Source organism: Osmerus eperlanus, chromosome 1, assembly GCF_963692335.1.
Source record: "Osmerus eperlanus chromosome 1, fOsmEpe2.1, whole genome shotgun sequence".
Lineage (NCBI taxonomy): Eukaryota > Metazoa > Chordata > Actinopteri > Osmeriformes > Osmeridae > Osmerus > Osmerus eperlanus.
Window position 1 is genome coordinate 23,764,577 of NC_085018.1, and position 26,100 is coordinate 23,790,676.

At 45.9% G+C, this 26,100-nt stretch overlaps 3 protein-coding genes across 6 annotated transcripts; 1 reads left to right on the forward strand and 2 right to left on the reverse strand.

Moving 5' to 3' along the window:
• Positions 1–450: 450 nt before the first annotated feature.
• Positions 451–13,507, reverse strand: LOC134028050 (serine/threonine-protein kinase WNK2-like). Of its 3 annotated transcripts, none has more exons than XM_062471379.1 (10): positions 11,947–13,507; positions 6,924–7,096; positions 6,453–6,673; positions 5,743–5,900; positions 4,599–4,687; positions 3,956–4,175; positions 2,992–3,250; positions 2,357–2,700; positions 1,320–2,111; positions 451–676 (listed from the first exon to the last, which is right to left on the reverse strand). In XM_062471379.1, exons 1-10 carry the CDS (start codon positions 12,607–12,609, stop codon positions 461–463), a joined length of 3,135 nt encoding a protein of 1,044 aa, XP_062327363.1. In that variant the 5' UTR covers positions 12,610–13,507; the 3' UTR covers positions 451–460. The 3 variants fall into 3 exon arrangements, with proteins under 3 accessions (XP_062327363.1, XP_062327355.1, XP_062327371.1); XM_062471371.1 differs by having other exon boundaries at positions 1,320–2,114; XM_062471387.1 differs by lacking the exon at positions 1,320–2,111 and having other exon boundaries at positions 11,947–13,503.
• Positions 13,508–14,157: 650 nt separating this feature from the next.
• LOC134028196 (ninjurin-1-like) lies at positions 14,158–21,941 on the forward strand. 2 transcript variants are annotated; one of them, XR_009931504.1, is made up of 4 exons: positions 14,158–14,449; positions 19,100–19,337; positions 20,899–21,245; positions 21,296–21,941. XR_009931504.1 is itself a non-coding variant. In XM_062471615.1 (3 exons), exons 1-3 carry the CDS (start codon positions 14,393–14,395, stop codon positions 21,039–21,041), a joined length of 438 nt encoding a protein of 145 aa, XP_062327599.1. In that variant the 5' UTR covers positions 14,158–14,392; the 3' UTR covers positions 21,042–21,941. The 2 variants fall into 2 exon arrangements, 1 of the variants encoding a protein (XP_062327599.1); XM_062471615.1 differs by having other exon boundaries at positions 20,899–21,941.
• Positions 21,942–23,471: 1,530 nt separating this feature from the next.
• Positions 23,472–25,955, reverse strand: card19 (caspase recruitment domain family, member 19). The gene is made up of 6 exons (XM_062471602.1): positions 25,745–25,955; positions 25,001–25,140; positions 24,636–24,792; positions 24,446–24,505; positions 24,116–24,181; positions 23,472–23,769 (listed from the first exon to the last, which is right to left on the reverse strand). Exons 1-6 carry the CDS (start codon positions 25,749–25,751, stop codon positions 23,660–23,662), a joined length of 540 nt encoding a protein of 179 aa, XP_062327586.1. The 5' UTR covers positions 25,752–25,955; the 3' UTR covers positions 23,472–23,659.
• Positions 25,956–26,100: the final 145 nt, after the last annotated feature.

Genomic DNA, 26,100 nt, shown 5'->3' on the forward strand with positions numbered 1-26,100 from the left:
TGAACATACTGCACAGAGAACAACAAACAGTCGCTGTGTGAACAGCAGTCAGCAAACTCAGAATCTCAACAGTCACGCTTGAATTCCTCGACAGGCAGATCTCTTTGAAATGTCGTAAAATGTTTCATTTGATAAAATAAACGTTTAATTTCTCTCACGTCATTGGATAAAGAGAACACACACAAGTGTACTTATATTTAGGGTCTTGTTAGAAGCAGGTGAGCTAAGAACCCTGGGTGGGTCTGTGTTTTGAGAGTGTGTGTATGTGTGTGTGTGTGTGTGGGGGGGGAGTTTGGGAGGGGGGTGTTGGGGGGGGGGTGTTGGGGGGGGTGTTGGGAGGGGGTGTTGGGGGGAGGGGGGGTACCTGTGGCAGGAGGACAGTGGGGTGAAGATAGAGTTGGTACTGAGAGAACTAAACACACACAAGGAAGGGGGGGGGAGGAGGGAGGAATAAACCGGATCATAACCTCATCAGTAACCGCTTCAATTCCAAACAGCCCCACAGTTCATAACAGCCCACTGTACGTGTATGGGTTGAACACACTACCTCCAGATCAGTTGTGTGTGTGGCGGGAGCCGTGTCCGGGAAGCTGGCTCTGACATGGTGGGCACTAGGACCTGGAGTGGCAGGAGCTGAGGCTATCTGGGACCGCTGCTGGACCTGCGTTGTACTGGGCTGGTAGACACACACACACACACACACACGCACACAAATCCAGGAGATGTTTTCATCTTGAGATTCACTTTGACTCACGGTTTCATCACAATTGAAATAGAAACAACAAACAAACAGAATAGAATGTAATAGAATAAAATAGACGAGAATAGAATCAAGGCTCCACATACACAATTCATGAAATGAAGAGAGCATGAGCCAGGACCACCATGGAAAATTAGGAGCAATTACAATTCAGGGGAGGACACACAGAGGGAATGAGTCATTCTACTGTAAGCATGGTGATGACAATACTGCTGCTGCTGCTGAAAAACTGCAAGGCAACACAGGACAGCGGGGTAGTCAAGCAAGCTGTTTCATCATCCATCCTTCCTCCCTCCACTCTCCACCAGCCTTACAGGGCCTTGCTGTTCCAGGCCCTGCGCAACACCCGCCCTATAACCCCTTCAATCACCTCTCCCACCAAAGCAATCAAGGGGATCCTCCACTGCGGAATTGAAACCGAGACAAACGAGCTGTTAATGGGAAAGAGAGGGGAAAGCTAAGCATGGGAGTTATCAGAGCCAGGAAGGACTGACCCCTACAGGTTGGCTGCTGATACTGCAGCCACTGGCCATGGCGAAGCCCCTACTGTTCGACCTACCGGCCGGCCCTCGCTGTCATGAGTCCGTACGAGAAGGGTCATTTCCTGGTACGGTGAATGGTTGGGGGGTGGGGCTGTGTGCTCAGCCAATGAGAAGGTGCGGTTTGACGGTCTGTGAGTGGGGCTAACGAGGGGGCTGATGGTAGGGCTGAGGGCGGGGCTCACGGCCGGGCTGTGGGCAGGGCAGAAGGGCAAGGTGAGGGAGCGGCTCCGCCCGCTGACGATGTGGTGGAGGCAGTGGTTCAGCAGGGTGAGATCTCCGTCTTCACACACGGCCCTCGGCGACGCCAGCGGCGACAGGTGTCCGGGGGGCGGGGCCCCCAGGGAGGTGGATGAAGGGACGTGCGGCCTCGCTTTCATCGGGGAGGGCGGGGCCAGCCGGTACGAGGGGGCGGGGCGGTCTTCTGGAGGGTACTGCTGCTGCTGAGACAGCAGCTGGATGGCCGAATGCAGCTGATTGGCCGAGTCACAGTAGGACCACGGGTGGGGGTGATGATGACAGAGGTGATGAAGATGGCAGGAGAGGTGTGGAGGCAGTGCGGAGGGGTTGTGGGGGTGGTCGGGGGCTTTTTGCCCCAGGTCCAACACCTCAGGGGGGAGCCCTAGGTTCCGGTGGGGGCCCAAAGAGGAGTGGGGGGCAGCTAGAGTCTTAGGGAGGGAGTTGGCCCTACAACGCAACATCTCAATTAGTGAGGTACTGCCACGTCTCATGCACATGTTGGCACCCAGACACATCCTGCTGTCTGGAAGGAGGTGGGCATCCTGCGAGGAAAAGGGCTCACTGGAATGGCGCTGCTACGATGATACGACCCGACAGAAAGGAAAACACACGTTTAGTTGGGGGGAAAAAAACACAAAACTTTCAAAAGTCTTCATTCTATCATTCCCACGTGAATATGTAGTTCCTTGGGTGCTGTGCCATACAGAGCCAGTACATTTAAAACAAGAACAGGTGGGTTGAGGATGAGAAGAAGGGGTGCCTCTCAAGAGATCTGAGATGAGCAAAGTTGAAGCCAGTTTTTTGCATGTGAACTAACCTGTGGAGACTGGTAGGTCCCCTGGTGCAGCTGCGCGGTAGGTTGTTGATAGGCCCCCTGGTGCAGCTGCGCAGTAGGTTGTTGATAGGCCCCCTGGTGCAGCTGAGTGGCCTGTTGCTGGTAGGCTCCCTGGCGCAGGCACACTGTAGCTTGTGAATAGTCGTCTTGAGGGGGTTGTGCAGTGGGCTGCGGGTAGGCTCCCTGGTGCAGCTCAGGGGGGGGCTGTGCAGGGGGGCTGTAGACCATCTGGACCGTGGAGATGGGCTCTGGCAGGGACTGGTAGGGGGCGCTGTGCTGGCTGATCAAAGAATCCAGCAGCACCGTGGAATCTGCTCCACTGTCAGCTATAATAACAGGGGAGAGGAGGGAACACGTTTAATCTCCCCCGGATGGAGATGAAAGGAGGGAGAGAAAGATGATGGGATAGCAGGAGAAGAATGCAGAGGCAGGGGGTTAGAGAGCCTCATTTGAAATTCACAAGTAGGGAGATGACTCAGAGCTAGACTAACACTGTTATTCACACTGCAGCGTTTATTTCGTGAGTGTGTGTGTGTGTGTGTGTGTGAAGGCACAAAAGGGTTGGTAGGTGTCTACATTCTACATAGTGTGTTTGTGTGTGTGTGTGTGTTTCTTACACGTGGCAGAGGAGGCCTGGACGGGCACAGGGCAGATCAAGGTGCACTGGTCGGCCTCCAGTTCCTCCGCCTCCAGCAGGCCCAGAGGAGCAGCCTTGGGCAGGCCTGCCGCCGTGGGAACCTGCAGCAGGTTCTGCTCGGTACTGGAGCTCTTCCCCGGGACTCTCCGCTCCCTCCTCCACTTGATGAGGGCCACACGGTCCCGTATGGACTTCCCTAGGATCTTCATATCGCTGTCCAGGAAGAATCCTGACTCCACCTAGCCAAGACAGGAGACAGGAAATTGACGTGTCAGGTGGCTGAGCGGTTAGGGAATCGGGCTAGTAATCTGAAGGTTGCCAGTTCGATTCCCGGCCGTGCCAAATGATGTTGTGTCCTTGGGCAAGGCACTCGGCAGAATGTCCCTGTACTTACTGTAAGTTGCTCTGGATAAGAGCGTCGACTAAATGTAATGTAAATGTGTCTGGGGAGACAGGAAATAGACTGTTACGTGGATTAGGGTGAAAGGCCTTGGAGGTCTCTATAATTTTTATATTTGTATATATTTTACAAATACACTTTGTAAAATATATTCCTATATAGGAACATCTCCATATCTTTTCTTAATGTGTATAATGCTAAATAATTATAATCTGATACCACCACAGAGACATGCAAGGCAGCGCATCCATGACTGGATGTTTTTCAGGAGTAGGTGCTCTCATCTATACTCTTAAAACATCTCATCGAATGGTGGGTTTAAAATCAATTGGAATTGATCAGTAGTCATTTGAATGGTTGGAAAATGTCGGAATGTAAAACAATTCCCATTAAACCAAGTTCAGCCGGGTTTTAAAACGTCAGTATTATTTATTGACGGGGCTTTTAAGTATGTGACAAAGCTCCGGCGTGCCTTAAGGGAAACTGACTGACTGACTATCGATCCCGTTCTTCGTGTTACTCATTGCACTAAACGACCACTTGCCATTTCCTGGGCCACGCCCTCCGGGGTCTCCTTCTCCAGGTCAAAGGTGAACTCGATGACTCCGCTGTCCTTGTACTTCCCCTTCAGCTTCTTGGGGTCCTCCACCCACAGCTTCAGGGCGATGCACGCCTTCTGCCCGTCGTCCTCCTCCGCCAGCTCCACCCTCACGCCCGTGTCCTCGGCGAAGAAGGCGTGGTTCAGGAGTTCCTTGATGGAGTACCTGGAGCAGGGTTGTGGGCGTACAGAGACAGACAGGAGAGGGAGGGGGACAAAGACAAAGGTGAGGTGGGGACACAAAACATGGGAAAGAGTCAAAAAAGCAGAGTGACTCGAGCACGCTGAAGCTTCACTGGAAGATAGATGAGGTGGATGGAATCTCTCTGAGACCGAAGGAGGTATTCTACCCAGTACACAGACAAAACATTCTGAGCCGTTGAACCAATACGGGGCGAAAACTGTATGTTAGTAGGTGTTTTTATCACAGCAACTTTGCCAGCCAGATGTGGGCAGAGGAGCTGAACTGAAAGATTAAATCACTTCTGAGGCGTCTTTTAAAGGCACTTCTTTACTATCTGAAAAGAATATATACCAGTGAAGATGTATTAAACGTCTTGGACAGAGACATTTTCTGTTCCACTCTCACCTCTCCTCCCGCCGGTTGCAGATACACTCCCCAATGATCTCCTTGATCTCTGGGTCGCTGACCTTCCCATAGCTGGCTGGTTTCACCCCCTGGAGGGGGAAGGGAGGCAAAGCAGATGAGGCGTTATGTGAAGTTATGGTCGCGCCAAAGGTGTGTCACACATTCCCCCACACAGACATAGACAGGGAAGGAGCACGAAGGGACAGTGACACACACACAGCCTCTGACCTGAAGGGACTGTGACACACACACAACCTGAGACCTGAAGGGACAGTGACACACACACAGCCTGGGACCTGAAGGGACAGTGACGCACACACAGCCTGAGACCTGAAGGGACAGTGACACACACACAGCCTGGGACCTGAAGGGACAGTGACACACACACAGCCTGAGACCTGAAGGGACAGTGACACACACACAGCCTGGGACCTGAAGGGACTGTGACACACACACAGCCTGAGACCTGAAGGGACTGTGACACACACACAGCCTGAGACCTGAAGGGACTGTGACACACACACAGCCTGGGACCTGAAGGGACTGTGACACACACACAGCCTGAGACCTGAAGGGACTGTGACACACACACAGCCTGAGACCTGAAGGGACTGTGACACACACACAGCCTCGGGCCTGAAGGGACTGCTGGAGTGTTTGGCACACGCCATTACATTTACATTTAGTCATTTAGCAGACGCTCTTGTCCAGAGCGCCTTACAGTAAGTACAGGGACATTCCCCCCGAGGCAAGTAGGGTGAAGTGCCTTGCCCAAGGACACAGTGTCATTTTGCACAGCCAGGAATAGAACCGGCAACCTTCTGATTACTAGCCCGATTCCCTAACCGCTCAGCCACCTGACTCCCCTGGGCCATCAACTTACATCATACAACTAACAAATGCTTACTGTAGCATTACCTTCTGGCAGTGTTACACTGTACTTGTTTGTTTTATATAGAGGGTTTTGATGTTTTATGACGACTCTATAGATGGTGGTATTTCATAGTCAAATTTGGTGGTTTAGGTGGTGTCATAAAAGCTCAAACCACAGTGGGTACCAATTGCTTTTTATTTGATGTCGCCCTTAGAAAGTAAACATAAATGAGGATAACAGCGCGAGTGAAACGATCACAGGTGGACTTACGCTGGTGACTTTGCGGTAGATCTGGGCGGCGTTCTGGCACTCGGAGTAGGGGTATTCTGAGGTGGCCATCTCCAGCATGCACATCCCGAAGGCGTACACGTCCACAGCCTCGTCATAGTGCTCCTCGTACATCTCCGGAGCCATGAACTCCGGGGTACCTGGGAAACGAAGTCCGAGAGATGGAGAGTGAGTTCATTCAAGGGCCTGAAGAGGAAATGAACAATGGAATGAAAAAAAAAAATATTTGGATTCTCTTTTTAAAAAGGCCTGTCAAGGGACTGGGGTTGCAAATGATCTTATTGGCTAGAAACCTTTTATGCAACACATCTACACATATTGTTATGGTTGTGACTGTTTGTCAGAGACAATGCAGCACACATTATTACATACATAATTATCACTAATACATAAATAAATGACCAGAGAGGAGTTCATTCTTATTTTAATATACAATCATTCAAACGTGGATTCAAACATACGCAAGCACACACATACACACAAGCAAATGCCCATACATGTGCAAAGACCAGTCTATTCCACTGACAGGATCAATATGCTCAGAAACATATCCGTAGGGGCAACAACATAGTAAATCTGTTGCCATAATTCACAGTGCACAACGTCACTGAAAACTGACCTATACTGTAAATTATTTACAGTCAACACGCTGACAAACCTTGGCAAGGGAAGGATAAGAAAACTCAACCAACCAATGACACTCTTGGCGAAAGAGGCTCTCTTGAGCGTGGCCAATCCCAGGTCTCCGATCTTGACGGAGCCGGTGGGGCCGGTGATGAAGATGTTGTCGCACTTGAGGTCGCGGTGGATGATGGGCGGTCCCCTGGTGTGCAGGAAGTGGAGACCTTTCAGGATCTGACGACACCAGCTCCTCAGAACCTTGGGCTTCATCACCTTGAAGCGCTTCAGGTACCTACAAGGTTAGAAGCAGTGTCTGTCATCATCACCATCCTTGTGGCACGTAAAGAAAATCTGTCTCTCCGTCCATAGGTTAGTGATTAAAGTGCATATAGTCAGCGCAGTACATAATCTAAAAAGTGCACAGTTCTAGCAGTATTACAGTGGTTAGTTCCAATAAGGAGCGGTCTGTATTTTACTGGACACGTGCAACAGGGGTTATATTTCCGTGACAGAACCGTTCCTCCTGTCCCGATGTTCCTTACGTTTTGAGTGTCCCTGAGGTCATGAGCTCGGTCACCAGGACGATACACTTCTTGCCTTTCACTGGCGACTCCCAGAAGTCGTAGAAACGCACAATGTTGGGGTGCTGGAGAGCTTTCAGCATCTCTGCCTCCTCCTTAAAGCGCTGCCTCTCCATTTTGGACAGCTTGCGCTCCTGATGACAGCAAGGACAGCGGTTGAAGGGTCAGCTGTTTGTAAAATTACACTTAAATAGCTCAAATTAGAAATGGTGATCCCAAACCTGGTGTAGAAAAACAGTTTAGAGTAGAACACAAACAGCATGCCAGACTGTGATTGAGGTTCTATGACCATGCAATATATTCTCAGGTTTAAATGCTCAGTTTTTCACTGTATGAAATGATTGACAGTGAGCTATACAGTCTGTCTTACACAGGGGGCCCTGTGTTGCACCTGAACACAAGCATGGTATTTTGAGTCGACAAGGGCATAAGGGCAGGATTCGTTCTCTCAATAAAAGCTCTCAGGGCTTAACCTCAATCTGACACTCAAACAATGTGACAACGTCAGACATGAACGTATGGTTCTGACATCAGAACTGGACATCAGAACTGAAAGTCAGAAGACTTCAGCTGGGTTTTGTTGCAGTGAGCAGATACAGGTGTCTTTCCAACGGTGTTTGAGGACAAATTCCAAAGCTGCAGTATCTCACACTGGACAGACACTTTAAAGTCTTTGGACTCCGGCCTTGGGGTGATTGAGTTCACCCTGGATCGATGTTTTGGCCCTCATCGTTCCTTAACTGTTGTATAAATAGTAAAACAGCTGACAGTGACAATCCTCCCCTTTCCAAACCTGTCCAATCAATGTGAAGGGAGACCTCACACACTGTCCAACTGAATGACAACAGGAATCAGATAAACTGCTGACCTTCTATATCAACCCCTGACTCACTATGTCACCCCCTGACTCACTATGTCACCCCCTGATTCACTATGTCCCCCATGACTCATTAAGTCAGCTCTGACTCACTGTCACCCCCTGACTCACTATGTCACCCCGACTCACTATGTCACCCCCTGACTCACTACGTCAGCTCTGACTCACTATGTCCCCCCCTGACTCACTACGTCAGCTCTGACTCACTATGTCACCCCCTTACTCACTATGTCACCCCCTTACTCACTATGTCCCCCCCTGACCTGCTAAGTCACCCCCTGACTCTCTATATTACTCTTGATCTTTTTCCAACACACCTGCCCTAAAACATACTGAAATTCACTCAAATCACCAGTAAAACCTAATCACAGTGTCTATATTAATTCGTCTGCAGTCTGAATTACTATAAAGATGATGTGATGAGATGAGATGTGCGGTCTGGGATAGAATGGGATGCACATGAGAAATACCCACACCGTACACACACACACACTCACCCCCCCCCCCCCCCCCATGTATTCTTCTGGGAAAAGGAAAGTGTGTGTGTATAGTATTACAGATCCATCCTGACAAAAACACACTGTGAGGTTCATGGGCAGGCATGGATTATTCAATGATGCAGCAGAATCCTATTTCATCCATACAATCCTATTGTTACCTCCCAAACCTATCTCTTACATTACAGACATATTGGGCAGATGCTAACTCCTCTTCTGTTACTATACAACACACTGATCTTTCAGCATCCTATTCTACCGGGGTCATACGATGACAAAGGAATGGGTCTCAGGGTGTATAAGGTTTCCGGTTGAAGAAGGGTGTGGCACACACAGCATCTTGCTTTAGGAGAGGGCTTTGACAAATGAAATGGTAAATGTAACTGTTAGCATTTATGCTAATACCGGAAGGTTGCATCGTAGTCAAAAAAAATTGCGAAGCTCCTCTGTCTTGACGGCATGAGTTGCAGGAAACACCAAGACGTTCTCTTCCTCATTCTTGTCCTCAGATGAACCGCTCTCTCACCTGCCCCTGCTCTTTTCCTACCTCTCTCACTCACTCTCTCCCCCCTCGCTCTCCCACTCCCCCCCCCCCCCCCCCCTCTGCAGAAGGGAACCTTGCGTCAGCGAGCTGAACTCTCCGGACAGATCTGCACCGTGACGACACAGGCGTGTTCTGTACTGTCAGCCTGGCAACCGCAGCCTGTCCACATGACTTGGAGACCTGTGGAGGAGAGCTGGATCCAGTCAGTGTGACTGTGTTTTCACTGAATCATGTTGCATCACCCTGCGCTCCTCTGAGACTGTCTCCAGTCCAGTCTGGGAGTCTGGGAGAGAACACAGGGGGATGGAAGACTCACTGAAACGGGGTAGAGGAGGAGATTTAGGACACATTCTGGAAATGATATTGTAGGGCAGATGTCCGATTTGTTAATATATAAACTGATGTCAAGTAGCCTGCCTGAATATAGCATCACACAAACACACACACTAATCACAGCTCCAGAAACCCAGTTTATCTGTGAGTGCACAGACACAAAGCACAGACGAAGAAGGGGAGTCTGTCTCATTGGAGGGAAAATCTGCTGAATCACCACTTCGTCTGTGCCACTGTATTCCCTACACAACCCCCCCCCCCCCCACACACACACACTCAAACTTCCCTTGGTCCAACAAAGACACATACGGTATGCTTACATTTCAAGAAGACCCCTTTAAGCTCCTTAAACCTTAAACACTGCAATGCTGTCTCATGCTCCTGTCAGGAGCAGACAGCCCAGGGGGACTGTTTCCATGGAGATGTAGGCATTTTACCAAGCTTCTACTTTCAATTGCATGAAACATAATTTATAGTTAGTTATTTTCAAATAATCTTATCTGCATTGCTATTGTTATTATTATTATACTAATACAATGTACTATATAACTATATCGATTGTTTAAGTCGTTTGTCTTCCTCTAAGCTAAAACTGACAAAGACTTTGTCTGTAGCCTGTTAACAAACCAGGCTATACATTTACATTTACATTTAGCAGACGCTCTTATCCAGAGCGACTTACAGTAAGTACAGGGACATTCCCCCGAGGCAAGTAGGGTGAAGTGCCTTGCCCAAGGACACAACGTCAGTTGGCATGACCGGGAATCGAACTGGCAACCTTCAGATTACTAGCCCGACTCCCTCACCGCTCAGCCATCTGACTCCCCTCTATACACTCTGCATCTCACATGTACAGCATGGCAAGGATATTAATCGTAGATTACCATATTCAAACAGAGATTAGGGTATTCTCTAAGCCATGAGCGAGTAGTCTCTCTCTCACCTACATCTACCCTGACACCTAAATCCTCTCACAGCACCTTTAGTCCACACCCCAAAACACTCTATGCAGCATTACAGAAGCTTCCCAATGACTGCACATGGACCTCGTCCAAAATCAGGTGTATCATATTTATATATATAATATTTTATATATAATAATGTTTTACTGTCAGTGTGCTGAATGTGATGGGTTATAGACCAGCTGTTTCATCAATGCTGGTGCCACATTTATGGGCCACAACGGCACCATCTTTCATGTGTTAAAGGGAAATAAATGTGCTTGGTTTATTAACAAACACAATCCATCTCTGTTGAAATGTGTTTTTAAGGGAAAGTGAATGTAAAAGTCACTGTAGACAGGAACACACACTGCTGCCCAGACAACATCTTCGTCTCCAGTGCCAACCTTTATCTTTGTGCCAACCTCGCCCAAGTACATCCCAGGTGTTAAAAAAGTCTACACAGGACACCACTGAATTAAACGACCCTTGCTGCAGTGAGGGGCGCGATTCAGTCGATGCTCTTACGGAGCTCTGCGATGCCTTCCCACCCCGGTATGGCTAACGTGAATGTAACTTCTGGAGAACTGGCATGATGGGTAGGGTTGGTTCAACACTAGCCCACGGAGGGGGGTCAGATGGCTGAGCGGTTAGGGAATCGGGCTATTAATCAGAAGGTTGCCGGTTCGATTCCAGGCCGTGCAAAATGTTGTGTCCATGGGCAAGGCACTTTACCCTACTTGCTTCGGGGGGGAATGTCCCTGTACTTACTGTAATTCGCTCTGGATAAGAGCGTCTGCTAAATGACTAAATGTAAATGGAGGTGCTGTGGGAAGGGGGAAGTTGTCATCTTACAGGGCAAAGCAAGGAATAAACAGTCCCAGTACTCCTCTTTGAGACAACCTGCTCATGCAGCCCCTATCCCCACTTCCCCACCGCAAACAAGCTCGGGACTGTTGGCCCAACAAATGCTCAGGACCCACCAGCTGAGGACCCCACCTCCTTAGCCTCCACTTGCCTGTTGGTAAAGGACAAAGTCGTCCTTCAAAATGCCTGTCAATATAAACACACCAGTATCAGCCTTCCTAGTACAACACAGAGCAACAGACATTCACATTCAAGTGATCCTGCTGCTCTTCGGATGAGGAGTAGATTGGATTCTAATATCGTATAAGACCAGCAGAGGACAGCTGGACTGTACATTAACGAACACATGTAGCTTACTGACGGTCAGGGGAGGAGAGGGAAAAAGTGGTTGGACATGATCCACATGTGATTTTAAGTGATGTGATGAAATAGTATCATATGAATCAAGCCCTATAGGTTTGTGACTGCTTTCTGAAGTTGACCTTGATAGGTCCTGGCACATTTTACGGCCACTGAAATTGAACCCCACTGATGAAAACCAAAAAAAGATTTCTGTGTCTGTCCTCAACTGAACTCAGGGTGATCTCGGGGGAATCTGGCTCCCAGCGTAGCTACAAGACAAGGAGATCCACAGAGTGTGGGTTCCAGGCTGTCGAGCAGCATAAACCTGGCAACCCAATCATCACTAGTGTCTCACATTCTAAACACATCACAGGAACAGAGGATTGTTCTAAACCTATCCCTTAAGGAAGTTACTAATAAATGCATGAAACTAAAATATCCCAAACTGAAAAAGACCAAGTCTAGAGGCATAATGATAGATAGAATGATAACATTCTACTGAACAACAATAAATCCCAAACTGATTTGGATTATTTTAAATCTCGTGAGGTTTAAAGGGAACTGTAGTTTTCCAGTTTCTTACCTGAAGTTCACACCAGGCTACTTCAACCCAGGTGTCAGTGTCAAGGCCTTTATAAACCGTCTTGAAAGACCCTCTGCCGAGCTCAATGTCGAACTTCAGAAAGCGCCCCCCGGGTGAGGTGGACACAGCCTTTATCCCGGCATCCTCCTCGTTCTCATCGCTTCCCGCTTTACCGGTGATATCAGAGGCCGAAGCTGACTTGTGATCGGTCTCGCTCCTCTCTTTCTCCTCGTCCGCGTTCGCACTTTCCGTGGCACTGTCCTTTTGTTCCACATGACTCTCGGAGCTTGAGATCTGCTGTAAGCCCACGCGTGGACCGAGTGCCCTGGTTCGAGTTCGGTCCACGATGGTACGCAAGTGTATGCTGAACACTGGATTGCTGTTGACACATTCTGGTGAATCGAGGACTTGGTCATCTGTGTCAGAAAACCACAAATTTCGGCGAATGAACCTCTGGCGGACCATGCCCCGGTAATCCGAAGAGGGATAAACGCTGGGGTCGCTTGCACCCCGCAGCGAAGCATTCTCAATGTTGTCCATATTCCGGTCTGCCCCATTCTCATAAATATGAATGTTCGTATTTCTGCCGGAGTCTAAATTGGGCACCGATGAGAATGTAGCTCCCTGCGGCGAATCGGAGTTAGTGTCGTCCCCTGAATCCATACCCAGTAAGCACTTACCGGTGACATTCAGAGACGACGTTCAACATGGTCCTTTCCCACCAGTGGGAGCGCGCTTAGCCTACCTGCAACACTCATATGCACTGACGCAGTTATCCAGCATGGGGATTGTTCAAAGACGGATCTTCCATTCATTATCTATAACATATTTCTGAATGAATGTCAAAATGACTGAAACAAATATTTACTTTGCCTCTTTCAATGCGCAATTCTAACCACCAAGGTTGCACTGGACTAAGGCAATTACAATGTCACTGCAGTTTAATCTCAAATCAGTTTCAAAGACTAGTCCATTGTATTTAATGTCAATCTAAAATTGACGTTGGCAATTTAGGAAGCTAAGCGTGGCTGCCTAGAGAATACGAACACACGGTTGTCGTTTCCGGATAGTTATTGCCTTCTCTAATCCTTCAACACTGATCAAGAATCTGTCAAATGCGCAGCTGTGATCCGATGTTAATTACAGTCGATCACCTCACCGGTTAGGTATCACCAAGCAATAGCCAGACACTTCTTTGTGATATTTCGACAAAAGAGATGGATTTAACTCTGCGAGGCGTGACATCGCAGCATCGTCCTTTAACTAAGCAGGCCGTCAAAGGAGTGCACTTTCTCTGCTGAGCCCTGTCCGACAGATGAGCAGAGAAGGAGAAAGCGTTGATCAGATCAGTGCAGCGCAGTTTTTGTACGTGCCCTATGCATCTCGACATCCGCGGAAGACGGGCTACTTGAGCGTTGTCTTTCTCAAATTTCACTTATTCCAGAAAGGAAAAAAGTGATGGTCCATTTTAAGGTACATAACCACGCCCCTAGCAACAACACGTATCCAATAAATGCATACGTTTTTAGGCGGTACCCTCAGCCTCCGTGACACGGGTTGTTATGGACCACACAAGGCCCGCCCATAATCCCCGTGACGCTCCGGCTCCTGTAAATGGTAGGGGATGATTTTGACGGTTAACGATACAATGAGCTTCTACTGCATCATGTAACCTACTCCACCATGCAACACTCAGGAATTAATCTAGCACATCAAAATGCCACAGAAGTCATGGCCTAAGTGCGGTCTATAAGTCAACGTTCTTGTTGGCTTAACTAGGCTATATCCACCAAATTCGTAACTAATGTTAACTATATAAAATAAAAATTATGTTCGTGAGCACAGGAGAAATAATGATAAAACAAATTAACAAACATTTTGTTGGTAAACTATACCGACGCGTGCCACTCTTTAAGAACGCCTACGCCCTTAACTACATTATCAGGTTAGTAGCCTATAATGTCAGTAGGCATCATCAACATATATTATTAACAGAGTTGAGAGCAGGATATATGCACGTGTGGGTCCACCATATGGCACACAGACTGCATTAGTCTATATGTACACGTGGTGGCGTCATACATCAATAAAATATGTAGCCAGTGACCGATTCAATGCAACAGTAATAAAATCCCCACGCTAATGCAGTAAACCTTTGGTTATAAACATAGGGTAGGCCTATCTATTCATTTAAGCGTAAACAGACAATTTGGCATCTAGGCTACACGATCTCTTGTCTACTTTCGACTTTCAACGAGTAGCCTGGTCATATACGCCCCCTTGTGTGAGGCGGTACCCTAGTCCTTGCTGCACACCGTACTATAGGCCACCCGATATGCTGCCCGCTCTCATTCTCACACAGTGCCCGGCAATAGACGGTTCGGGACTGCTTCATTTTCGGAATTCTATTCACCTTAGCCTCACAATTGGTAACTAAGAAGTCGTCATGGCGACCGAAAACATGGAAATGAATGGCGATGCCGACAGAGAGATTGGAGGGGAGGTAAGATGCAGCACACGAACCATCTAAAAGCCATAGTCTTCCGAGTACTTTCAGTACTATAATTTCAGTCTCACTGACTACACACGTTTTAGTCTATGAATTACAAAGGAAGCCGCTCGCTCTTGACTCCGACTTGGACAATGGAGAGTAAGTAGACGTCAAACCACAACTAAAATGGGTCTGAGTTTATAGGTGGTGTACAGTGGGATTCAAAATCTACAGCTTATCCACTTCCAAACCTAGAAAGCAAGTCCTTGTAAAACTACTATCAAGACTTCTGTGCTGTGTTACAAATGTTACAGGAAATAATGAAACTTAAAGATTCTTTGGCACAGGCATACACTGGTATTAGGCTAATGACGAGCCGAGTTGGAGTCGATTGTAGGTTTTGAACCATTATTTTTCCGCCATACACACATTAGGCTACCCATTCACAGCGAATTTGGGACGTCATCGTGGAGCCAAGCCTAAAATTCGGAATTGTCTGAAGTCAGTATTCAAATAGCCTTAGGCTACTTCCAACTTTTAATTGTTTTCTAACAACACAAGCAACTTTAAATGAGGTTACGTTTGTATACGAGTGGACCCACTACTTAGATTGACTAACTCATTTAATCCATTACAACCCCACCTGTTGAGGATTGTCCAGTGCTGAGGTCACTGTGCCTCTTTTATTTTTTCATCCGGGAACCCCCTTAATCTTTCCCTCAATGGGAATTCCTAGCGTTAAAAAGTAGACTACAAAACGCGATTTAGTATTGGGCAGTTGAGGGATATTTCTATGACGTGATGATCAGTGTCATTTTTGATAGTTACTGCTTAATTACACGACCATAGCCTGTTTGTATATTATACACACGTAAGGTCTCGACTAATTTCGAATAGAATTAAAAAAAATCATGAAAGAAAGAAAAAAATCAGTCTCCCCAATGTGTTTACTTTTCCCTTGATCTGTCAGTTTAGTGGAAAGTGTGACAACTGCAAGAAGGAACATAGGCCAGCCCTTCAAGAGTTCCCAGGCTCAACTGAAATTAAAGCTCCACTGAATATGTACACATTATATACACATCTACACAGGGCTGCATATACTTGGAGCATTTACGTTTTTTATTATTATTATTGCAGCAGAGATATTGTTTCATGGACTAAATCTCAGACTGTCCATAATGACCAGAGATGTCTATAAAATGACCCTGGCAGGAATATTCAGTTATATCTCTAGGTATCATCTTCAGTCTGAAGGACATGCAGTCTCACTAAATGAGACCATAGTTTCAGTATGCCAAGCATGGACATACTCCACAGGGAGCTTATAATATCGCAGCATCTTCATAGGGAAGTCTGAGCAAGCCATAGAACTACACTGGGTCAGAAGTCTCAATAATGTTTGTTGTTTCATGCATCCAGGTTTATTTAACCAGCTTCACGCACACACCAGGGGCCTGCACTTGTTCTCGATCCACAGTTGAAGTTCAAAAAACATGAAGACATCATAAAAAAGGCTTGTGGAGCCCAGGGTAAAATAAACAGCTATTGGTTACCTTATAATTAAGGTTGGAGACAAGTTTGGGAGTCCCATGTACTGGCTAGCAGTAACCTTGCTATTAGAAAATCTTCACTTCCTGACTCTCAAAGCCTGTTTGCCAGATTAGGTATTTTCGAACATTTATTCACCAGCCAGTTAACATTTTAGCAATGCCTAAATCTTGGTGAGAGACAGTGGAGGGCAGCATGTCAAAGCATGATGCTACCAAGAAAGCCTTTGGAAAAGAGATAAGATGAATATGTTAGGTGTGGCGTTTCACCTGAGGCTAATTTTGTTCTATTTTGCAAACACATTTTCAATAATCAAAAATAGCACAGTTTAGATAGGTATACAGTGCATTAAGGAGTAATTAAGAAATTTAAAACATAAGCAATAAAAACATGGTTAATGTCTGTTAATGTTAATGCCGATTTATAATAACGAAATAATAATAACACAACATTTGAAATAGCTCGTAACATTTGGACCCGGAAGTGCTACTGAAGTGTAAACTAAAGACTGACAGGTTGTATCCCTGCTAAACAAACACACTGTAGAAAGGCTTTCTGTTTCAGTTTCACAAGTTCATTACTCACCCACTACTCACTTGTAATGTTGTAGAAAGTAGACACGTGGAAACTAAAAAAGTTCCCTTATCTCAGTGACTCACTAGACACGAGGCCATATTGTCAATGAGAAAGTTCAAACATGGAGGAAAACTGGAAAAGACAAATTTTAATGATTTAAACAAACTATGTTCTTTTATTGTAAACTGTGTTGAATTAAATGTCATTCTTTTGACGTGAGAGGAAAAGGTTTGGAGTATATAACGGAAACTAATTGTGAAAACACGGGGAAGATAAGAGATTCAAACTGTTGGATTTGAAAGTATACAGTTCACATTAGAAGGAAAGGGTGAGGTCGGGGTGATACAGGGAAGTCAATATGTCAGTTGAGTATAGAATCCACCAGAGTGTATCTATCCTAGAGATGGTTAGTTGGGTCTACCACAAGTACTTCCTATTTCCCCTGTTTGCTGAGGTGGCAAACGATGGTTAGAGTCATGTGGTCGTGTGGCTGTCTTTTCTCGGCCAACCTGAACACAAGGCGGCCTTGTCAGGGCAGCCCAGACTGTGCCTGACCCAAAAGACACACTCCCGCGCTCAACTTCCCCACACAGAGAGACCTGGGGAGGAAAGAGAGACTGAGGGTCATGTTTAGCTTAGAACCTCATGGGCTTTAATGATGTAGACATAAGTTATATAAGCATTACAGTGACATACTGTACTTATTTACCATGTGCTTAATGCTGCATCTATTCTGCTGGGTCGTAGAGCTAAGTAAACAACATGGTTAAACCGGCCTTCACACATACATGGAGCCAAATGATCTTTCACAGCAGTGTCACAGTAAAAGTGGATGGATAGAGGGGTTCACTGGTCTAATGTGTTCCCCATTTAGGCAGAGGCCTGGCTGCGGCGGTCCGGGTTCGAATCCGGCCCAGGCCCATTACCGCGTGTCATCCCCTCACTCTTTTAGCACTTAGAAATTTGTTTTCAAATGAAAAGTATGTTAGAATTTTTTTATTTTATTATTATTACTCTCTCCCACATTTCCTGTCCTCTCCATAATTACTATCTATGTCAATGAAACTATAAAGGCAGTAATACCCCTAAAATATAAATTAAGTGGATGGAAAGAAAACAAATATGGCTACGTGAGGATTGATGCAAGGGTCCCCTGTTTGTATCACCTGACCTGAGATCTGCTGAAATGGATAACAACCCCTGTATATTTACAAATGGGAGTCTGAGAGTCACTGAGAGAGACCTTGCAGCTCTCCTTCAGTGTTTGTCATTCCTATACCAGACTACACACTGTCTCGCCAGGATTTCAGAGAATAGTTGGGGTTGGGGGTGGTTGTAATAAAAAGTATTTTGTTCATTTTTGGGGGGAGCAGATAAGAAAATGTTCAGTTATAAATAATAATTAACTTTCACATACTGCTGTTGGAACACAACTGGTGCCCGTACTGAACATGTTTCATTGTTAGAAAAGTTTCAGATTTTGAGTCCATTTAGCGATGTTGCTGCTGTACTTCACACTGGGTGGAGACGTCTTTCCTCCTTCAGTTTCTGCTGCTGAGCTAAACAATGGCTTCACCATCACACCCGAACAGGCTTTCAGACAGTCATCTTCCTCTACGTTTCTAGTTTTGTCACACGGGTATAATCTCAACAGGGCTGTCCAACTCTGTTACTGGATTTACCATCCTGTAGGTTTACTCTCTCCAACCTAAATTGTAACAAACATGATTCAGCGTATCAACCAGATTATTACAATAATCAGGTGTGCTGGATTAAGGGTTTTACACAACCTGCAGGACAGCTGCTATGTACAGAAACAGCGCAGTGCAGTCATGGTATAGAATACGTTGGTGTGCGAAAGCAGCTACTGTGGACTGCATGCACTCCATCCTGACCCTGGTGTTGTGTTCAAGTACCACGTTATTGCATACTTTTCAAAATTACCTAAATTAATTCTTAGTTTTAGTTCCCTTTTACTGTTCCATGACACTGAGCATGTAAACATCACAATACCATATAAATACTCACCCCTTTTTGTTCAGAAATGTTTAGTTCAACCATGTGTGATATAAAACTGGACGATCTTTGTAAAAGGTGCCTTGTTGACAAGTATCGTGTCAGCTCTACTCCATACTGGGTTGAGACGTCCTTCCTCTTCTGTAGTTTCTGTTAACATCGCCCTCAGCAGGAAACAAAAACACTGAAAACGACCTTTGACCTCTGTCACCCACTCTCTTCCTCTCTTTCCCCAGAACATAAAGTTACACCCATTGGTAAGGAAAGAATCACTTCTTGTATAAAAAACTAAATGATAACGTTTTTTACTTTCAGTTCCCACAAGTTGCCCTCAATTTCATCATGCAAGGGAAGTCCAAACATCAACATAATAAAAAGTTCAGGGCAATTTTTGTTTTTAACAATCCCCTAGTTAGTAAGCAGAGCCATGGTTGTCAACACAAATTCCGCACAATGACAAATTCTCCGATCATTTAACGTAACATCAGGCGTTTAAACTGACGTCCATCCTCTCGTGTTCAGGTGCCGCGCCCGGGCCGCTGGCGGCAGCGGGCGGAGGGGCCAATCAACATGAACCACTACGCCAACAAGAAGAGCGCGGCGGAGAGCATGCTGGACGTGGCGCTGCTGATGGCCAACGCCTCCCAGCTGAAGGCGGTCCTGGAGCAGGGACCCGGCCCCTTCTACATCCCTCTAGTCACCCTCATCAGCCTCTCCCTCACGATGCAGATCCTGGTGGGCATTCTGCTCATCTTCATCGGTGGGTCTCCGTCTGTGTGTCCGTGTTATTCACCTAGCAGGTGCTTTTTGAGGTTCCTGCCAAGGAAAATTAACCCTATGTGCGCTACTACTTGGCAATAAACCTGATTCTGATACCAGCGCACATAGGGAGTGAGGCAGATACTCAAGGAGTAAAAGTTACTCCCAAGGAACTGTCTGTTACAAGATTCACTCCTCTTACTGTTTATGTTTTTTTTGCTCTGAGTTGACATCTACAGATCTAAAGAATCAAAAACATCTAAATGAATGTTTCTACAGGCTTTGGTCTGCTCTATCTCCTAGTCCTTTTGGGCTTTTTGATTTATAATGTAATCCAAACTGTCTGTTACAAGACTCACTCCTCTTACTGTTGAGGTTTTTTGTTGCTCTGAGTTTACATCTACACATCTAAAGAAACATCTAAATGAATGTTTCTACAGGCTTTGGTCTCCTCTATCTGCTAGTCCTTTTGGGCTTCTTGATTTATAATGTAATCTAAACTCCCATCTTCATTCTACTGACCTGAAAAGGTCCAGACCCTGTGCTTACTTCCGTCATAGTAACTATGTTACTATGAGGGAACATAGTAACATAGTAACATAGTTAAGAAGTGGCACTATATATTCATGGAACTATACTAACAGTTAAAAGGACAATCCACTTTTTCGTCCTCTTCAGATAGGCCTAGCTCCTGACATCATCATCATGACATCATCTCCAGCCAGCTGGCTTATTTTAGTCAAGAGTCCCCATGCCTATAGAATGTTATCATCTTTTGACTGAACAATTGGCAGCGTTCCAACACGCCCCTTTGCTGAAGTCTTCCCTATCTTTATCTGGCAGTTCTAAATGTATGTGTGTGTGGTTGGGGGTAGGGTGTGTGTGTGTGTGTGTGGTTGGGGGTAGGGTGTGTGTGTGTGTGTGTGGTTGGGGGTAGGGTGTGTGTGTGTGTGGGGGGGGGGTTGTGGTTCAAGGGGTTCCCTCACACCACACGCACAGTCAAGGCAACTCCCATGACTAGTCAAGCGTGTCACAAGGTCCCCCTGACTAACCTAGATCATTATAATTCCTAGAAAGTCTTTTACATTTAGTCATTTAGCAGACGCTCTTATCCAGAGTGTCTTACAGTAAGTACAGGGACATTCCCCCCGAAGCAAGTAGGGTGAAGTGCCTTGCCCAAGGACACAACGTAATTTGGCACGGCTGGGAATCGAACTGGCAACCTTCAGATTACTAGCCCGACTCCCTCACCGCTCAGCCATCTGACTCCCTTTTGCAGAGGGAGAGGTTATGTTGCATGCTGTGTTTTCATATCATACGGTCCGACAATGATTCGGTAAATAATGGTACAGCATTATTAAAAAGGACCTCCTGGATAATGAACCTACAACTGTAGCGCTAGTGCCATCTGGTGGCCTCTTTGAGGACCAGCAGACCAGAGTGACTAAGCTAAAAGCACATCTGACAACCCACGTTGTCTTTTAAAAAAAAAATATATATATATATATACCGTTGTTTAAAAAAAAACGGTTTCCACAATTCGTCCTTGTTGTCGTTCACAGTGAAGTGGAACCTGAACGACCAGAGCATGCACTTCAGGTTGAACGTCCTGGAGAACATAGCCACTGTACTCGTCTTCATCATCGTCATCGTCAACGTCTTCATCACTGCTTTTGGCGTTCAGAGTCCCAAAATGAGAGCTTGACTTCCTTCCCCCGACAGCACTTAAAGGTATGAGCCATCAATTGTCTGCGTCCACCATATGCAAATACTGGTGTGTGAATACTGCTTTAGCCTACTTTATCCTCAATGCGGATTCCTCTTTTTGATACTGTACATATCAGTTGCATATAATGCCCTGTCGTGATGGCTGTGTCGTCAAGGGGGAAACTCTGCCGTTTTAACCTCTGTTTGAAAACTGTGTGTGTGAGAGTATGTGTGTGTGTGTGTGTGAGAGAGAGAGAGAGAGAGAGAGAGAGAGAGAGAGAGAGAGAGAGAGAGAGAGAGAGAGAGTGTGTGTGGTCCCAGCACAAGCCAGTCCTTATAACAACATGCCTGCACCACCAAAATAACTGTCCAAGGACCTGTGCTCTGTAGAGAGCAGATGTTTTGGAGTTTCTGTTTACCCAGATGTGCTTTGCTCTGCGGGCGATGTTTAAACCATTTCTGCCTCCCAACTACACATTACCTGTCTAGATCTCAATGCATTAGGTGTAGATCGAAATGTAGGAGAACTGGTTCAGTAGCCGTGACAGGACAAGGTCATTCTTACACCAATCCTCTGCTTCTAAATCTGAATTGAAACAGTAGAAGGAAACAAAAGACTAAACGCAGTAGATGGATTTCATTAGGATTGAGGCCTTGTCTCGGCTTCCACCATACTCAGGCAGTATTACAGCACCATCTAGTGGCCAGTAAAGGTAATACAGTTCAGTTTGCCTCCACCTACAGTAAGAGCGGACAAATACATTTTGCCTTTCATATCTCAGAACTATGCAATACCGTATGGAAGTTAAATGTGTTTGTACACGTTTGTATCATCACGTTTCCGTTTTTTTTACACATGCTATAATCATGTCTTCAATGCATTTGTTGATTTTCAAAATATTTTGTAAATGAAGGACCAAATGATTTACCCCCATGTTATGTGTTATGTTATAGTTTTATGCACTGCCTGACTATTATTCAAAAAATAAAGTTTTATATATATGTATAAAAAATTACAAAGCTTGTCTTAGTTACATTTATTTGTCCATGCACAGGAAAGTGAAAGGTTCTCAGTCATATACATTGTTATGGCACTTGTGATTCTATGGTGGTATGAGTAGACATTCTACAGAACAGGAACGACTGTAACCTTGAAGAAATCTCCCTCAGTTCACTCTACACAGTGAACATACCAGGTTAGGTACATAGAAACAGTTTGAGAAGTGAACCTGCAGTTCCCTCCTATAAAACTATACAATCATAGGAATATACACCTCCCATTACAAATGTAAGTAGAGTACTTAGGTACTAAGTACTTCCCCCTAAATAATATAAGGCAAATAAACTCACAAAGGCAACAAGTGAGCGAGAGGTCAAATCATAAAGGGAAACAAAAGTACAAGTTTAAAAGCTCCAAAATTATGACGTTCTGCACCAATTCTGAACAAATACAATCTTCAATTTTTTATTATATAAGTTATAATTCCCTAAGTAAAAGACTTAAGTAAAAGACTTCCATGACACTGAGCATGTAAACATCACAATACCATATAAATACCCACCCCTTTTTGTTAACCCTTGTGTTCTCCTCGGGTCGTTCTGACCCATCAGTCATTGTGACCCACCGTCGTATTGCGACAACTTTACCGCATACAAAAACAAAGTGAAGCATTTTCTTTTAACCGTCGGGCTGTCTCAGACCCCCCACATTGCGAAGGTTAAAAGAAAAGTATTTTTATTTGTTTTTGTATTGGGTAAAATTGGGTAAACACAATGATGGTTCGTTATGAACCTTTGGGTCATGTGACCCGAAGGCAGCACGAGGGTTAAGAAATGTTTAGTTCAACCATGTGTGAAATAAAACTGGACGATCTTTATAAAAGGTGCCTTGTTGACAAAGTATCGTGTCTGTAAAACAAGACAGAGATCATTTATCTTGCAATTTCAAAGTTTTTGGTGTAAAAGTTCCTTTCACCAGAAAAGAGGCCTGTCAAACTGCCAAACAGGAGAGAGAATCCTAGTACCAGACATGACAAGAAATGCATAAGAAGGATTTCTGATCCCAGTGACCGGGGTATATACAGTATATACAGAGACATGATCTCCCCCTGAAACAGTGTGGTGTAGTGTGAACATCCTGAAACGCCGCTGTAGTAACTGCATCCCAACTGCCCACCCTCATCCCTGTGCCCTGTCCCAACTGCCCACCCTCATCCCTGTGCCCTGTCCCAACTGCCCACCCTCATCCCTGTGCCCTGTCCCAACTGCCCACCCTCATCCCTGTGCCCTGTCCCAACTGCCCACCCTCATCCCTGTGCCCTGTCCCAACTGCCCACCCTCATCCCTGTGCCCTGTCCCAACTGCCCACCCTCATCCCTGTGCCCTGTCCCAACTGCCCACCCTCATCCCTGTGCCCTGTCCCAACTGCCCACCCTCATCCCTGTGCCCTGTCCCAACTGCCCACCCTCATCCCTGTGTCCTGTCCCGACTCCCCAGAAGTGATTCAAAGCATACAGGATTGGACATAGACCCTTGTGATGTGCCTCACTCACACCAATCCTACGCTTCTGCATCGAGGTGGTGAAGTGGAAGAGGGATGTTGGCCACAAAGCACCATTACATGCTGATGTTGTCCTCGGAGTACCATATGAGCACCTCTCTGGCCGTTCTCCCCAGCCCCAGAGCCACCAAGCCCAGGGCCCGACTGCCGCCAGTCACTCTGGACTCTACAGGGAGAGAGGCTAGCCTTAGCACACATGGGATACACAGCACACGCATCGTCATGCACCGTCACTGCACGTGTACTACATCACACATTTGTGCGTACTTGCAGTGTGATGGAACGCGTGTTCACAGTCAGAGCTTTTAAGACATGCCTGAATGTAGTTAGCAGATGTTAGGGATGTGATTCAGAGGGTTAGATGACAGACAGAGAGAGAGAGAGAGAGAGAGAGAGAGAGAGAGAGAGAGAGAGAGAGAGAGAGAGAGAGAGAGAGAGAGAGAGAGAGAGAGAGAGAGAGAGAGAGAGAGAGAGAGAGAGAGAGAGAGAGAGAGAGAGAGAGAGAGACTCACCTCCGTAGTAATACGACATGGCCATCCCCATGGCAACGCTGAAACAACCCAGGAAGAACAGAGGACCTGGACAGGGCAAAAGTATCATCAAGAGTGAAATATTTGTATTTAACCCATCAGGAAGTTTAACAAGATGAGACAATGACACAGTGTTTAAGTTTGTCTAACTCATTGTGTGTGTGTGTGTTTGTAAAGCTCTCTCTTGGAAGTCGCTTTGGATAAAAGCGTCTGCTAAAAGAATATATGTAAATGTGTGTGTGTGTGAGAGTGAAAGCAAGAGTGAGAGAAAGAGAGTGACAGAACGAGAGGTGAGAAATATCCATGTCATACCTTTGTCATTTAGCGCATATCTCTGATTGGACTTTACGAGTGGAACACTGAAGGGGTCATCTTGGGGTCAAACAGATCGAATTACACAACTAAGTCTCACAGAACCTACCAAGCAACAAGACAATAGCCTACAGGAAATATAATTTACATAAAGAATTGAACTGTAATCCTGTCCAGGCAAGGGACTAACCTCTGAGGCGGAGGCGTGTGGGCAGGCTGTAGTACACCTCCTCCACATGCAGGTGAAGCGCCCTGTAGAACTCCCGACAGGCCTCCTCTCCTCTCCCCTGCAGGTGGTTGAGCAGTTCTGACAGACGGATGCAGGTGGGAACGTCCAGGTCCCTGAACTGGTAAGAGTCACACCAGCAAGAGTTATTATTATTATTAGGGTTAGTCTTCCATTCGCAATTCACTGAAACGTGTGTAAATATGTGCTCATGCTAACCTTCTAATGATTTTGGCAACAAATGCTGTATTTACTTAACTGCTTGTGGAAGTAGGGTTTATGTTACCTAGTTGAGATTATGTTGACGTTTCACTGCGGTGTAGGCTTACTTTGGTGGCCTCCTTGTCTGAGAGAATCTGCGGGTAGATCCTGTTGAGCTGAAGGATGAGTTTGTCCACCAGTTCTGTGTCCAGCCTCCTGTCGGATTTGAGGAACCGGCTGTCCTCCAGTAGTTGGTCATGGAAGGTGTCTTGACAGGCACAGAGAAGAACAACTGTATGGTTAAGCATGGAAATGTGCACAGTGTTGGGCAGTGCCCGGGAGATGTAGGCACTGTATGTGAGAGAACTACACTTTCGACGCTTGTTTAAGGAATTAATGAATTTCAGAAAATGTTAAGATATTAACGTAATGCTACAGGCGACGTTAAACACACGTAAATACGGTTAGGTCTGGGCGGTGAGTGTTCATGCAGCACCGAAAAGTGATTTCAATCTTAAGGTTCTTGAGTGCTTTTATAAAAGCACTCAAATATTCTTGTTAGAACGATGTTACATTTGGCAGCATCCAGCGGTGACTATGACCTTTACGTCACGCAGCAAAATGAATGGTTTATAACAAGTTACAAATGGAGACATTTCTAAACAAGGCGAGGCTACAGAGCGAAGTTGCCATACTCATAGCAACCCTGACTCAATACACAAGGAAGCACTCTTAACAATATCCTTAAGAGCATTGTTTCAGCGCGCGAAGTGTAAAAACATAAGGGGGGGGGGGACGGTCAAATTGTCATTTTTAACTGTGGTAAATAATCTTAATGTCCAAATTTAGTGAGTAGGCTTCAAACAACTAACCTCCCATTGTAGAGTCCTCTCTGTCCTTTGTTTGGCCACTCCCCTTGAGACCATCAGGAACTGTGTGGGAGGGGCGTGAAGTTTCTCAGGAAATGGGAGAAACAAAATTAAGATGTGGATCAAAAACGCTTAACATCTTGCGGTGGTTTACATTCGACATTGACCTGAAATGACTCTAGTATTGAAATGAAAGCATGATGCTCTTTAGGAGACTTTCTTCCGTTGACATTCCTTGTTGGGGTCGAGTCTATTTTTATCGTAAGAGTGCCTCGTCTCAATTTACAATGAACTAGCCAACTCCACATACTGAATGGATACGTAGCCTACCCGGTACTCTCACTTTAACTTCACACATT